Here is a 13,242-nt window from a genome sequence, read left to right on the forward strand (position 1 = left end):
CCATGGCATTTTTACTGAGTTGGCAGACAACTTTGAGAGTTTTAAAAAAAACCTCAGTGATGCTAGACTAGCATAAATTTGGAAGATCGAGTCATGCAAAAGTTTTTAAACAGACTGATGTATGTTAATACACTAACATAACTACATGTATTCCTAAGTCTCAGATAGAGCTTGCTTTTGGAGAGGTAGGTTATTGGATAGTAATTATATGGTCCAAAGTTTGGGGAATTAAAAAAAGCTTTTTGATTGTTTAGGAAATTGTATATTTATACAGTGTGTTATTAAAGAGAGTTGGGGGAACTTCCTGCTGTGGTGCAGTGGGTTAATGATCTGCCTTGTCTCTGGAGGCGCTGGTTTGATTCCTGGCCCAGGAACTCCCCTATGCCAAGGAAGAAAAAAAAAAAAAAAAGAAGGGTGGGGAACTAGAAGAGAATTATTTAAGAAGTTGACTCTTCCATGCCCCACAATTTATGAATTTGAAAAGAACCTTGTGTAACTGAAAGGCAACATTGGTTAAAATATGGTCGCTTTTGGTCAATTAAAGGATAATTTCATTTTAGAATATATATTCTAAATAGATTGAGTGAGTGTCCTTTGAAAAAGTTTACACCATATGAGATGTAAGAAATGGCATCTTGAAGAATACCCTAATAACATCAGGATCATTGCATTTTATTAATGTTTTTTTCTGTCAAATAAATCTTAACTTTATTTCTTTAGAAGACAAGATATATTGACAGTTCTCATTTTGAATGTTGTGTCTTTAGTTTGAGTTAAAACCTTTTTTTGATATGCACTCAATAAAACTTCTGCAATAAATACATAATCAAAACTGGAATAATGTGTTTATTGCAAAGATTTTGGAGTTCAGTTGACCTTGTTTTTTGCAGTGCTAAATTCTCTAGCTATGTTGATAACAATGGAAGATTGCAGTTTTTTGTTTTTTGTTGTTTTTTTTTTTTTCCTTTTTAGGACCACACCCCTGGCATATGGAAGTTCCTGGAGCTAGGGGTCAAATCAGAGCTACAGCTGATGGCCTATGCCACAGCCACAGCAATGTCAGATCCAAGTTGCATCTGTGACCTGCGCTGCAGCTTGTGGCAATGCCAGATCCTTAACCCACTGAACGAGGCCAGTGATTGAACCTGAATCTTCTTGGATACTATTTGGGTTCTTAACCTGTTGAGCCACAGCGGGAACTGCTGCAGTGGTTTAAATTAAAAGTTTATTTCTCGTTTTTGTGACTTGTTCTTCATCTATCACTTGGGGCTGGGCTCTGCTTCATTATTATCCTTACTTTGAGGGTAAGGGAGCAGCCACTGTCTGAGATGGAGGCAGAGGAGAAGGAGCTTTCCAGAGGGTCATATTCCTTGTGGCCAGAACTATTCACAAGATTCCACCAACTAAGAGGGAGCCAGGAAGTACAGTTCTGCCATGTACCCAGAAAGAATGTGAATCGAGTTGGGGGTGGTTAGTTTGGAGGGGTGTTTAGGATGGTGGGTGGAGGGGACCAGAATAGTTAATGAACAGCAGTAATGACTACTTTTTCTGAAATTACCAGTTTTAATGAAAGATTAATTTTAAACCACTGCAACAAAGTTGAACATTGCCTTTAAAAGTCAGATTTAAAGTGAGCTATTATTTTGTTTTGTAGGGAGATGTGCCTCTGGGATGTGAATGATGGCAGATGCATCGAATTTACAAAATTAGCTTGCACACATACTGGCATACAGGTTAGTATCTATTTTTGTAACTGGCCAAGTTATCATAATTTATTACAGGTATACAGTTTTTTTGAAAACATTGAGCCTGTGTTTTTATATGAAAGATGGATAGGGTTGGGCAATGGGACACGAAGATTGGAATTGGAGTAGAGAAAGTATTCCTGATAAGATGGTGGGGGTGGGGGGAACAAAGTGGAGGAGACTGATGGGGAAAGATGTAAGGTTAGCTGTTGTCCCTGCTGCTTCCGCTCCTCTGGCAGTCCTGATCGCCCTAGTGAGAGCCCCTTCATTGGTAAGTGTTTTAGGTCCTAAATAATTGAATTCACTCTTGCTAAAGCCTTTGTGATTCCACTCGTGATTGACACAATCCACTTTTTGGCTGATACCCTTTTCATTGCTTGTGCAGTTTGTCCTTGGGTAGATGTTGATGTGATGCTCTGTAGAAGAAATGACTATTTCGTATGCCTGTTTTACACAGGATTTTATAACTTCTTAATTTATATTCCTGGTATTCTTCCCTATTCATTCATAACTGTCAAATTTTTTTGTGCTTCAATTTATTCATCGTTTACTGTGTTGAGTGTTGGGAAAATTCCAAGGTATATAGAAAATGTGATTTATGTTCTCAGTGAGAAAGGAGAGGGAAGAGATGAGAACTCAACGTTTATAAGCAAATTTTATATAGGCATTATTGTTTGATGTTTTAGTCCTCCCCACATCCTTACAAATTATACAGAAGTATATCATTTTTATGAATAAGGGAGCTGATAGCCAGAGTGGTTAAATGCCTTGTTCCACTTTCACAGTGAATCATTCCTGGCACTAGGATTCCAATCAGCTTGATCTGATTCTAAAGATTGTCTTCTTTTTGTTACATCCTATTGCTTCCCCTGAAACTAAGTCATTTATTGAGAAAGGAGATCCTCCATGCTAACACAAATTAGAAAAGTAATGGAGAGAGTTCTCTTGTGGCTCAGGAGGTTAAGGATCCAGTGTTGTCACTGCAGTGGCTTGGGTTGCTACTGTGGCAAAGGTTTAATCCCTGGCCCAGGAACTTCTGCATGCCACAGGCATGGCCAAAAAAGAAAGAAAGAAAAGCAATGGAAAATGTTTAGAGGGAGATAGTGGTTAGTGTGATATAGATCTTTAGTGACTATTTCTTGCTTTGGCAAAGGCTTTTTAAAAATTGCTTCTTCAATGCTGTTGGAGCATATACTTTAAAGGGCATATGTTATTTATTTTTTATCATATGAAGACTCATCAAAGTTTGTGAAGTCAAAACAGGTAATAAAATCATTTAGATTCCTTGAGTTCATAGGTGATTTATTTTAACTGTAAAATTATATATAAATGTCAAACTCATTGGACTATTGTATAGTTGTATGATTTAAAAACTTTTGTTTATATTTTATGAAAAATTATCTTTATTTATTGAACATATTTTCAGTGCCTACTACTTATCAGATCCTGTATTAGGCCTTCTGTATTTAGATTGGCAGCTATCTCTAAGTAGGAGATGCTTTTTGGCAGATTTACTACTGTGTGACAGTTGTTTCCTGTGTAATTCTCACCCTCTCAGGTCCAGAAGCAGGATGATTTTTATGTACATAGAAATAATAAACCTTGGTGACATTGGCACTTACTGACCTTATTAAATTGTCACGTGAGGGCATCCCTTTTTAATATTCGGGGAACCTATTTCTCCATTAAGGCCACTTTCTTTGCCCATGTGAAAAGAGAATATAAAATATTAGAACTAGAATTTTTGGTAGGTATTTTGAAATATTAACTTATGTATATGTGTACACATGGACACAAATGGTATGTACCACATAGTGCGTGTCTGGGTAAACTGAGTACCATAATAAGCTTGGCGAATGCATGGAAATCGAGTATCTAAAATAAAGGAGAACATTTAAACATCTTTTTCCTTTTAGTTCTACCAGTTCTCTGTTGGAAATCAGAGAGAAGGTAGGCTTCTATGCCATGGCCATTATCCTGAAATCCTCGTTGTGGACGCCACCAGCCTTGAGGTGCTGTACTCCTTGGTATCAAAGATCTCTCCAGACTGGATTAGCTGCATGAGTATTATTCGATCCCACCGAACACAAGGTCAGTGTGCCCTTTAGGAACTTCCTTACTATGCCTTAATGGTTAGTTTACTGTAGAGTTCTATAATGTATCATATATTAATATGCTTGATTATATTCTTCGTTTTAAGGAGTAACTAATGATTTATGATCTGTCTCTCCCTTCATAAACGAATCTTTGCTTGAATTAAGTTTTGAAATGTTAGATTATCTCCATTCCATGGAGTTGATCGGTAGTTTTTGGCAATCACAGAGTGTATCCATGATTGTCGGAAGTAGAAGAAGGTCTTTTTTTCTTCTTCTTTTTTTTTAATCGAAATGTAGTTGATTTACAGTATCATGTTAGTTTTAGAAATGCAGCACAGTGATTCACTTATACATATGTGTGTGTATATATATTCTTTTTCAGATTTTTTTCTTATATAAGTCATTATAAAATATTGAGTATAGTTACTAGAAGCAGAATATCTTAACCCTTTGGAGATTTGGTGGGAGGAACCGTTGTTTATTTGTGTGTATCTTGGGCCTGGTTTTGTCAGTTGCTCAAGAGGCAGAGAAAGTGTTTCCATTTTATATAGAGATAATGAGAAGGGAGGGGATTTACACAATTAAGTTTAATGACCATTCTTGGTAAGTGCTTGGCATCTAGTTGATATTCAGTAAATACTAGTACGTTTTCTTTATTTGTGTTGAAACCTTTCAGTAACAACTGTGAGAGCGAAAGTAAAATTGTTCAGGAGAAGAACAGTAATAGTCATTAATACTGAACATTGAATATGTATTCATACATGCTTTTTTGGGAGCATTTTTTTCCTCCCAGATGGCTTCATGGTTATGTACTCTTCTGTAAGGGCTGAACCAGTAAATTTATTAATTTGGTTCTGACAGTGTCAGGCTCATGCTAAGCATTTTCATATGTTATCAGTTCTCACAGTACCCAGTGGGGAAGGTACTGTTGTTTTGGGGTGTATAGATGAGACAGATCAAGTTTAGCAGGGTGGAGACTTTACTTAAGGTCACAGAGAAAGTCTGTGGCTTACTGGTGGCCAGATGGAGTCCAGAAAGAGCAGTTACTTTAACCACTGTGGTGTGCTGCCTCCATGATGAACTACCTTCAGTTTTGAGGGAGCTTTCCTTTATTACCTATTATGTTTTGAAATCAGCTTTGAATGTAGCTTTTTATTCAGGAGCCATTCAGCAAATATTTATTGAGCTCTTACTCTGTTCTATGTAAAGATTGAACTACTGAAAGGACTGAGGTTCTAGTAAGGGAGAATGATATATAAATGGGTGGCAGGTCGGGGTGGAAAGTGTGACGAGATAGAGAAATAGTATATAGGCTAGAATTAGCAAAGGCACTGAAGGGGCTTTGAGGGCAAGTAGGAAACCTTCCCAAATCAGTTGGTTTTGAAGGACGAAGAGGAGTTTGTTTGGCAGACACGGGGATCATGATGTCCTGGCAGAGGAAGTAGTTGTACACAGGTACAAAAAGCGTTATCTAGGTAAGTGTGGGAAAAATCCATATGTGAGCTATACATGTCCTCACTGTGGTCTGAACAGGATAGATTGTAACTTAATAGAAAATTTTATGCTGAACCATGCACTTGTAAATGTTGTCAGTTTATAATGTTGCTCACATACACAATTTTTAATCTGCTTTACCATGTTCTGTGTGTGGGTATTGAGAATTTTCAATATATTGCTATGCTCCACTTTTATTCTAATTGACAGACATGTGAATGGTTATTTTAGCTTCTTTGTACAGGAATTGTGGAATTGTAAACAGTGCGTTACATTGCTTAGGGAACCAGGCAGCACACACACACACAAAGATTTTGCTGAAATCTAGCAATTCTTTTTAAAAACAGTAATAACTTATCTTATTGATGTGCTGAGGGCTGTACATGTGGTTTGTTTTAAATCTCAAAACAGCCCATTAAGGTAGGTACTGTTGCTATGTTATTCATTTATATTTGCTTACAGATAAGCAAGTTAAACTAAGATAGGTCAGTGAAGTTATCCACAGTTCACTGGTTAGTGAAGACAATGTGGTTGTAACACATACCTCCCTCACTCTGGAGCCTGCACTAGACTGCTTTCTGACGCCCCTCCTATCAAAGGTCACATATACTACTGTGGTGTTTGATTGCTTCCTCACCCAAGCTTATTTAGGTTTTGTTCCATGTCTTTCTCTCTCTCTCTCTCTCTTTTTTTTTCTTCTGTCTTTTTAGGGCTGCCCCCATGGCATACGGAGGTTCCCAGGATAGGGGTTGAATCGGAACTGTAGCCTCCAGCCTACACCAGAGCCACAGCAACTTGGGATCCAGACTGCATCTGTGACCTATGCCATGACCTATGCCTACCTCATGGCAATACTGGATCCTTAACCCACTGAGTGAGGCCAGGGATCAAACCCATGTCCTCATAGATGTCTTTCTCTTGATCACAGTCTTGGGGGGGGGGTGGTTATTGCTCAATAAAATATCTAGAAAGCAGGCAAGGTATATGGGAAAGGGGGACACCTCTGCTCTGAAGAAAAAACAGACGTGCTCACCAATGATAAATAATTAAAAAGTGAATTTTGAAGAATGGAAGTTATTTGCTAGCACAGAATATTTGAAATTATTCAGACTTATTGATTAGAAATTTAAAAAATCAAACAGATATAAACAACTTTTCCTTGAACCCCTGATTTTTTGGTCATCTCCGTTAACCTGTGTTTCAAAATCTGTTTTCTGTTATTTTATAAAGTATAGTATAAGGTTTTTATGCTAGTTGCAAAACATGCCGTTATTTCATTTCATTAACGCATACCACAGTCCATGATGCTGTTGTAACCGTGGTACTGTTTAGAAAGTAATTATTTTGTGCTTCTAACTGGCTTCTTCTTCCTTCTCGGCGTAGAGGACACTGTGGTAGCACTCTCAGCGACAGGCATCTTGAAGGTGTGGATTGTTACCTCAGAAATAAGTGGCATGCAGGTGAGACAGATGACACTGGAAGTGATTCTCTGTTTTTGTTCTTATGAAACCTTACTTTTTTTTTTTTTTTTTTTTTGGCTGTGCCCTCCCTCATCTTACAGAAGTTCCCAGACCAGGGATCGAACCTGCACCACAGCAATAACCAAAGCCATAGCAGTGACAATTTCAGATCCTTAACCTACTGAGCCACAAGGGAACTCCCCTTATTACTTATTATCAGTAAGAAAGAAAGATCATTTTTCTGTCAATATTGATACTAATCTCTTTAGTTAGGGAATTTTTAATAGTAAATCTGGGGGAGTTCCCGTCGTGGCGCAGTGGTTAACGAATCCGACTAGGAACCATGAGGTTTCGGGTTCGGTCCCTGCCCTTGCTCAGTGGGTTAACGATCCAGCGTTGCCGTGAGCTGTGGTGTAGGTTGCAGACGCGGCTTGGATCCCATGTTGCTGTGGCTCTGGCGTAGGCCAGGGGCTATAGCTCCAATTCAAGCCCTAGCCTGGGAACCTCCATATACCACGGGAGCGGCGCAAAGAAATAGCAAAAAGACCAAAAAAAAAAAAAAAAAAAAATTAAATCTGGGAGAAACTGGAGGAATTGATCAATTTTATTTATTTTTTAACTTGTAAGCACATGTAACTATAAAAATTAGGATTGACTCAAATTTTTATCATCTGTCATTGCAAATGTTGACACTGTGACTCTCGTTAGTATTTTATTTTATTTTTTATTTTTATTTTTTTTCTTTTTAGTGCCGCACTCACAGCGTATGGAAGTTCCCAGGCTAGGGGTTAAATCGGAGCTGCAGCTGTCAGCCTACACCACAACCACAGCAGTGCATCTGTGACCTGTGCTGCAGCTTGTGACAACACCAGATCCTTAACCCTTTGAGCGAAGCCAGGGATGGAACCCTCATCCTCATAGATACTAGTCAGATTCTTAACCTGATGAGGCATAGCAGGAACTCCTCTCATTAGTATTTTAATCTTGAGTAGCTTTGTAGCAAAGATATTATGCCCAGATAATTTTAGATTATATTTTTGCTACTTTTTACTACCTTTGTTGTCACATGAGGGGTAAAAAGTATGAATGTATCATGTGATGTGTTTATTTCACTTTGCTTTATCACTGTGTGATAATTTTAATTAACAACTCAGACAATCCTAAAGTTTTATAATTCTTTCTCTTTTCAGGATACTGAGCCAATATTTGAGGAGGAATCCAAACCAATTTATTGTCAGAATTGCCAAAGCATCTCTTTTTGTGCATTCACACAAAGGTCACTTTTGGTTGTGTGCTCTAAGTATTGGAGGGTAAGATAACTACATGAGTAAGAAACTGTATTTTTACCCTTCGAGACTTTGGTTTTCCAGACTTCCAAAGATAATTATAAGGAGGAGCTTGGGGTTAGAATATCTTAACCATTTGGTCTGATTTTGATATCGTATTTTGAGATATGGCGTTTGGCTGTATATAGAGTTTGTCTTTTTTGTTTTGGTTCATGGAATGATTCAGTTAATGACTATTAGTTTTATTGATCTTCATTTCTTCCTTTTGCTACCGTTTTATTCATTGTTTTGTCAGTACAGCATGGAACAGTGGTAGTAAGTTTTCTGCAGGTTGTATGTATCCTTGTAGATTGTTATTATTCCCAATCACCAGTCTTTTCTTTTTCCTTCCCTTCCCTTTCCTTTCCTTCCCTTCCCTGTCCTGTCCTGTCCTGTCCTGTCCTTTCCTTTCCGCCCTACAGCATATGGAGTTCCTGGGCCAGAGATCAGATCTGAGCCACACTTGTGACCCACGCTGCATCTGTGGCAGCACTGGTACCCTTAACCCATTGTGCCAGGCTGGGGATCAAACCTGCATCCTGGCACTGCAGAGATGCCTCTGCAGAGATACCGCTGATCCCATTGTGCCATAGCGGGAACTCCCCAATCACCATTCTTTTCCAACATTTTGGAGTTGGGAAGGTGTGTCACTTCAGAGCTGATGGTGGAAGGAGAATATTACTGCCACATTGCAGACTTTTTATTATTTCCATAATAGAAAAGGAACCAGCAAGTTTTGACCACTTGCTCTATGCCTAGCGTATTTTTCAAAGCTTTCCATGTATTATTTTTTTGAAATCATCACAAATCTTTGAGAGGTAACATATTAGTTATGATAATACTTTACTCTAAAAGTTAGTCATTTAAAACACAAACATGAAACTCCCCAGTTTCTGCAGGTCAGGAATCTGGGCACGGGTTTGCTGGCTGCCTCTGGCTCCAGGTCCCTCACAGACCTTAATCAACGTTTTGATTGGGATGACCGACTCATCCCAGGGTTCACCTGGGGGAGAATCTGCTCCAGGCTTCCTCACTTGGTGGCTGACAGGCCTCGGGTCCTACCAGCTGGTTGGCTGGAGACATTAGTTCTTTGCCACATGGGCCCCTCCGTTAGGACAGCTCACAACACTGGAGCTATCTTTTCTCAGAGTTGGTGAGCAAGAGAAAGAGTAGCCAAGACCCATCTCATCCTTGGACCTGGGATCTCATCACCTTTGCCACATTCAGGTCTCTAGAAACAGTCACAGAATGCAGCTTACATTCATGGGAGAGGATTACTTGAGGATGTGAATATCAGGAGTCAGGGATCAATGGGGCCATTTCAGAGCCTGCTTGCCATGGGCCACCAGGGAACTCTGGGTCCTTTAGATGAGAAAGGGTAAGAATTCCTGTCTGGGTGGAGGGAAGCCCCCTTGTCATGGTCTGCTGCCTGACCACTGGAGGCTGCACACAGCTGGGGACCTCACGTGGTTTCCTTATTGAAGGTGACTGCCCCAGGGCTCACCGACAAAATGTCTTTAACCAAGGCAGTGAACTGTAAAGGGTTGAGGTTGTTAAGTATATTTCCAGTCACTTTTGCTTATTTGTAGTTGAAATGTTGCTATATTTTACTTAAATGACACTAGCATAAACTGGATTGTAAATTTCTTATTCCTCACAGGTGTTTGATGCTGGAGACTACTCCCTATTGTGTTCGGGTCCGAGTGAAAATGGGCAGACATGGACCGGAGGTGACTTTGTCTCAGCAGATAAAGTCATCATTTGGACTGAAAATGGGCAAAGTTATATTTACAAACTTCCTGCCAGGTAGTCAATAAATAATAAGTTAGCACTTCAGTTTTTTTTTTTTTTTTTTTTTTTGGCCATGCCTGTGGTATATGGAAGTTCTTGGGTGAGAGATGGAACCTGTGCTTCAGCAGCAACCCCAGCTGCTGCAGTGACAACACCAAATCCTTAACTTGCTGTGCCATGAGTGAACTCTCAGTTAGGACTTTGATCAAAAGTGAAGGATTCCAAATTTGGGGTATAATTTGAAAGTTTAAAAATGTAGAAAGTATAGGGGGTTCCCTTCATGGCTCAATGGTTAACTCAGTGGGTTAAGGATCCAGCATTGCCATGAGTTGGGGTGTAGGTCACAGATGCGGCTCAGATCCCATGTTGCTGTGTCTGTGGTGTAGACCAGCAGCTGTAGCTCCGATTCGACGCCTAGCCTGAGAACTTCCATGTGCCATGGGTGTGGCCCTAAAACACAAAAGCAAAAAAAAAAAAGTAGAAAGTATAAATATTTAATTTTGGTAAAAAACTTGAGAAATTTGTTATTATAATTTAACTTCTGAGCACAAAAATTAGGTGGATTTTTATTTGGAGTAGGATATTTTTATAACTAAGTATTTAATAGCTATTAAATTAACTATAATTAAAAATTCATATTTTGTCCATTGTCCAAAAAATTCATCATATGGTCTGATAAAATATTTAGTGTCAGTATTTTTTTTTTTTTTGTCTTTTTGCTATTTCTTTGGGCCACTCCCGCGGCATGTGGAGGTTCCCAGGCTAGGGGTCGAATCCGAGCTGTAGCCGCTGGCCTACGCCAGAGCCACAGCAATGCGGGATCCGAGCCGTGTCTGCAACCTACACCACAGCTCACGGCAACGCCGGATCGTTAACCCACTGAGCAAGGGCAGGGACCGAACCCACAACCTCATGGTTCCTAGTCGGATTCGTTAACCACTGCGCCATGACGGGAACTGCAGTGTCAGTATTTTTACTGAATGTTGTATTTTTCTTACTTTTAGTTGCCTTCCAGCCAGTGATTCATTCCGCAGTGATGTGGGGAAAGCAGTTGAAAATTTAATTCCTCCGGTACAACATAGCCTCTTGGATCGAACAGATAAAGAGGTAAAATTCTTCAGGTATCATTTACACTTGGTAGTTACATGGAAACATTTTCACAATTATATTTACTGCTGTTTTTCGGTAGCTAAGCATTTGAAAGATTCAGTACAATTCAAGGCACTGTATTAGATGTTGTAAAACATTTTGACATGGTCAGTTTTTATAAGCACAATTTTTATTTATTTTTATTTAAAAAAATTTTTGGCTTGTTCAGGGCTGCACCTGTGGCATATGGAAATTCTCCTGCTGGGATAGAATCAGAGCTGCAGCTGCCAGCTTACACGACAGCCACAGCAACATAGGATCTGAGCCACATCTGTGACCTACACCACCGATCATAGCAACACTGGATCTTTAACCCACTGAGCAAGGCCAGGGATTGAACCTGCATCTTCGTGGATACTAGTTGAGTTCATTACTGCTTAGCCACCATGGGAACTCCACAAGCACAATTTTTTAGATTTGTATATAATATACCTGTAATATTATATACATTATATTCCTTATTATATAACATTAACCTTTCTCTAAGAGTAAAAATGATCTTATACTGATATACTGATTATAAAGTGCCAATGACTTTGATAAAATTCATATTGATGGTGTGAATTGATTTTACACTATCATGCAATTATAAACATAGTGAGCAGTTCCCGTCATGGCTCAGTGGTTAACGAATCCGACTAGGAACCATGAGGTTGCGGGTTCGATCCCTGGCCTTGCTCAGTGGGTTAAGGATCTGGCGTTGCTGTGAGCTGTGGTGTAGGTTGCAGACACGGCTCGGATCCCGTGTTGCTGTGGCTCCGGTGTAGGCCTGCGGCTACAGCTCCGATTGGACCCCTAGCCTGGGAACCTCCATATGCTGCGGGTGCGGCCCAAGAAATGGCAAAAAGACAAAAAAATAAAAAAAATAAAATAAACATAGTGAAATGTAATTTTAAAAAGACAAAGATAATTATGTAATAATGTTAATAAGTAGTTCATTATTTGTTTGTTTGTTTGATTTTTTGGCTTTGCTCATGGCATGCAGAAGTTCCCTGGCCAGGGATCAAACCTACACCACAGCAATGATCAGAGGATCTAATGCTAGGTCCTTAACTCTCTAAGCCACAGGGAACTCCCAACTCATTATTTGAACAAGACATTTCAGTATCTTCCAAAAATCATGCAATGATTTAAATCACAAGGCACCAGAAATAGAGAGTAAAATAAATTTTTTCTCTATAAAAACCAAATGTTATGATTTCTAAAAACCTACTTAATATCAATTTAAAGTTGAAATGCACTTAATATTGAAATGCATGTAATGCTTTGTATTCTTTAAGCATTAAGAAAATAGCTTTGGTTTTGGAAATAAAGTTTCCTTTACTTATGTTCTGGGTTTCCATAGCATTTTTGTTCTGAACATTTTGTTCCATCTTTATGTGGAGGAATGGTGAGAAAAAGGGAATTATTTTTTCCATGAGTATTTTGGTTATATAGTATTTATACATTTATAAACAGCTAAGATCCTCTGTAACCTGTCCTTTATTCTCTTAACATAAACTTCTACTTACTGCTCTCCAAACTAGATAGCCACTTCCATTTAAACTAAGGGATAATGCCCTGGCATTGTTCAGTGGGTTAAGGATCGCACATTGCCATAAGGAGCAGTGTGGGCTGCATATGCGGCTTGGATCCACTGTTGCTGTGGTTGTGGTGTAGGCTGCTAGCTGCAGCTCTGATTTGACCCCTTGTCTGGTAATTTACATATGTCGTGGGTGTGGCCCTAAGAAGACCAAAAAAAGCCCACACAGAACCTTAGTCACCTTGCTGTATACCTGAAAGTAACATACCATTGCAAATCAACTATACTTCAATAAAAAAATAACTAAAAAAAAAATAAGTAAATAAGCTTAGGGATAATGGCTTATATAAAAAATGCATAAAACAAAACAAATACATGTCATGTTTAAGTATGAGCTCCCCAATACACTTTAAGTTAAAATATAAATATATATATTATGTGGTGTGCAGTAACATACTGAAATACGTAATACTGGTTATTAACATTTATTGTAGCAGCTCTTACTGGTTAAGTATGTTTATCAGTTAAAACTTGAAGTAGGAATTCCCGTCATGGCTCAGTGGTTAATGAATCTGACTAGGAACCATGAGGTTGCAGGTTCTATCCCTGGCCTTGCTCAGTGGGTTAAGGATCCGGCGTTGCTGTGAACTGTGGTGAAGT

At 39.0% G+C, this 13,242-nt stretch overlaps 1 protein-coding gene across 10 annotated transcripts in view; it reads left to right on the top strand.

The window, feature by feature from the left end:
- The window catches only part of WDR7 (WD repeat domain 7), a 375,679-nt gene that overhangs the window by 38,314 nt on the left and 324,123 nt on the right, over nt 1-13,242 (top strand). For 9 of the 10 annotated variants that reach the window (XM_021093595.1, XM_021093608.1, XM_021093602.1 and 6 more), the window contains 6 exons: nt 1,655-1,733; nt 3,662-3,836; nt 6,719-6,795; nt 7,986-8,105; nt 9,781-9,926; nt 10,916-11,018. In XM_021093595.1, coding sequence (XP_020949254.1) covers nt 1,655-1,733; nt 3,662-3,836; nt 6,719-6,795; nt 7,986-8,105; nt 9,781-9,926; nt 10,916-11,018 — 700 coding nt within the window. The remainder of the gene's footprint in view (nt 1-1,654; nt 1,734-3,661; nt 3,837-6,718; nt 6,796-7,985; nt 8,106-9,780; nt 9,927-10,915; nt 11,019-13,242) is intronic. The other variant, XM_021093618.1, reaches the window with a different exon arrangement.

This window comes from Sus scrofa, chromosome 1 (genome assembly GCF_000003025.6).
Source record: "Sus scrofa isolate TJ Tabasco breed Duroc chromosome 1, Sscrofa11.1, whole genome shotgun sequence".
Classification (NCBI taxonomy): domain Eukaryota; kingdom Metazoa; phylum Chordata; class Mammalia; order Artiodactyla; family Suidae; genus Sus; species Sus scrofa.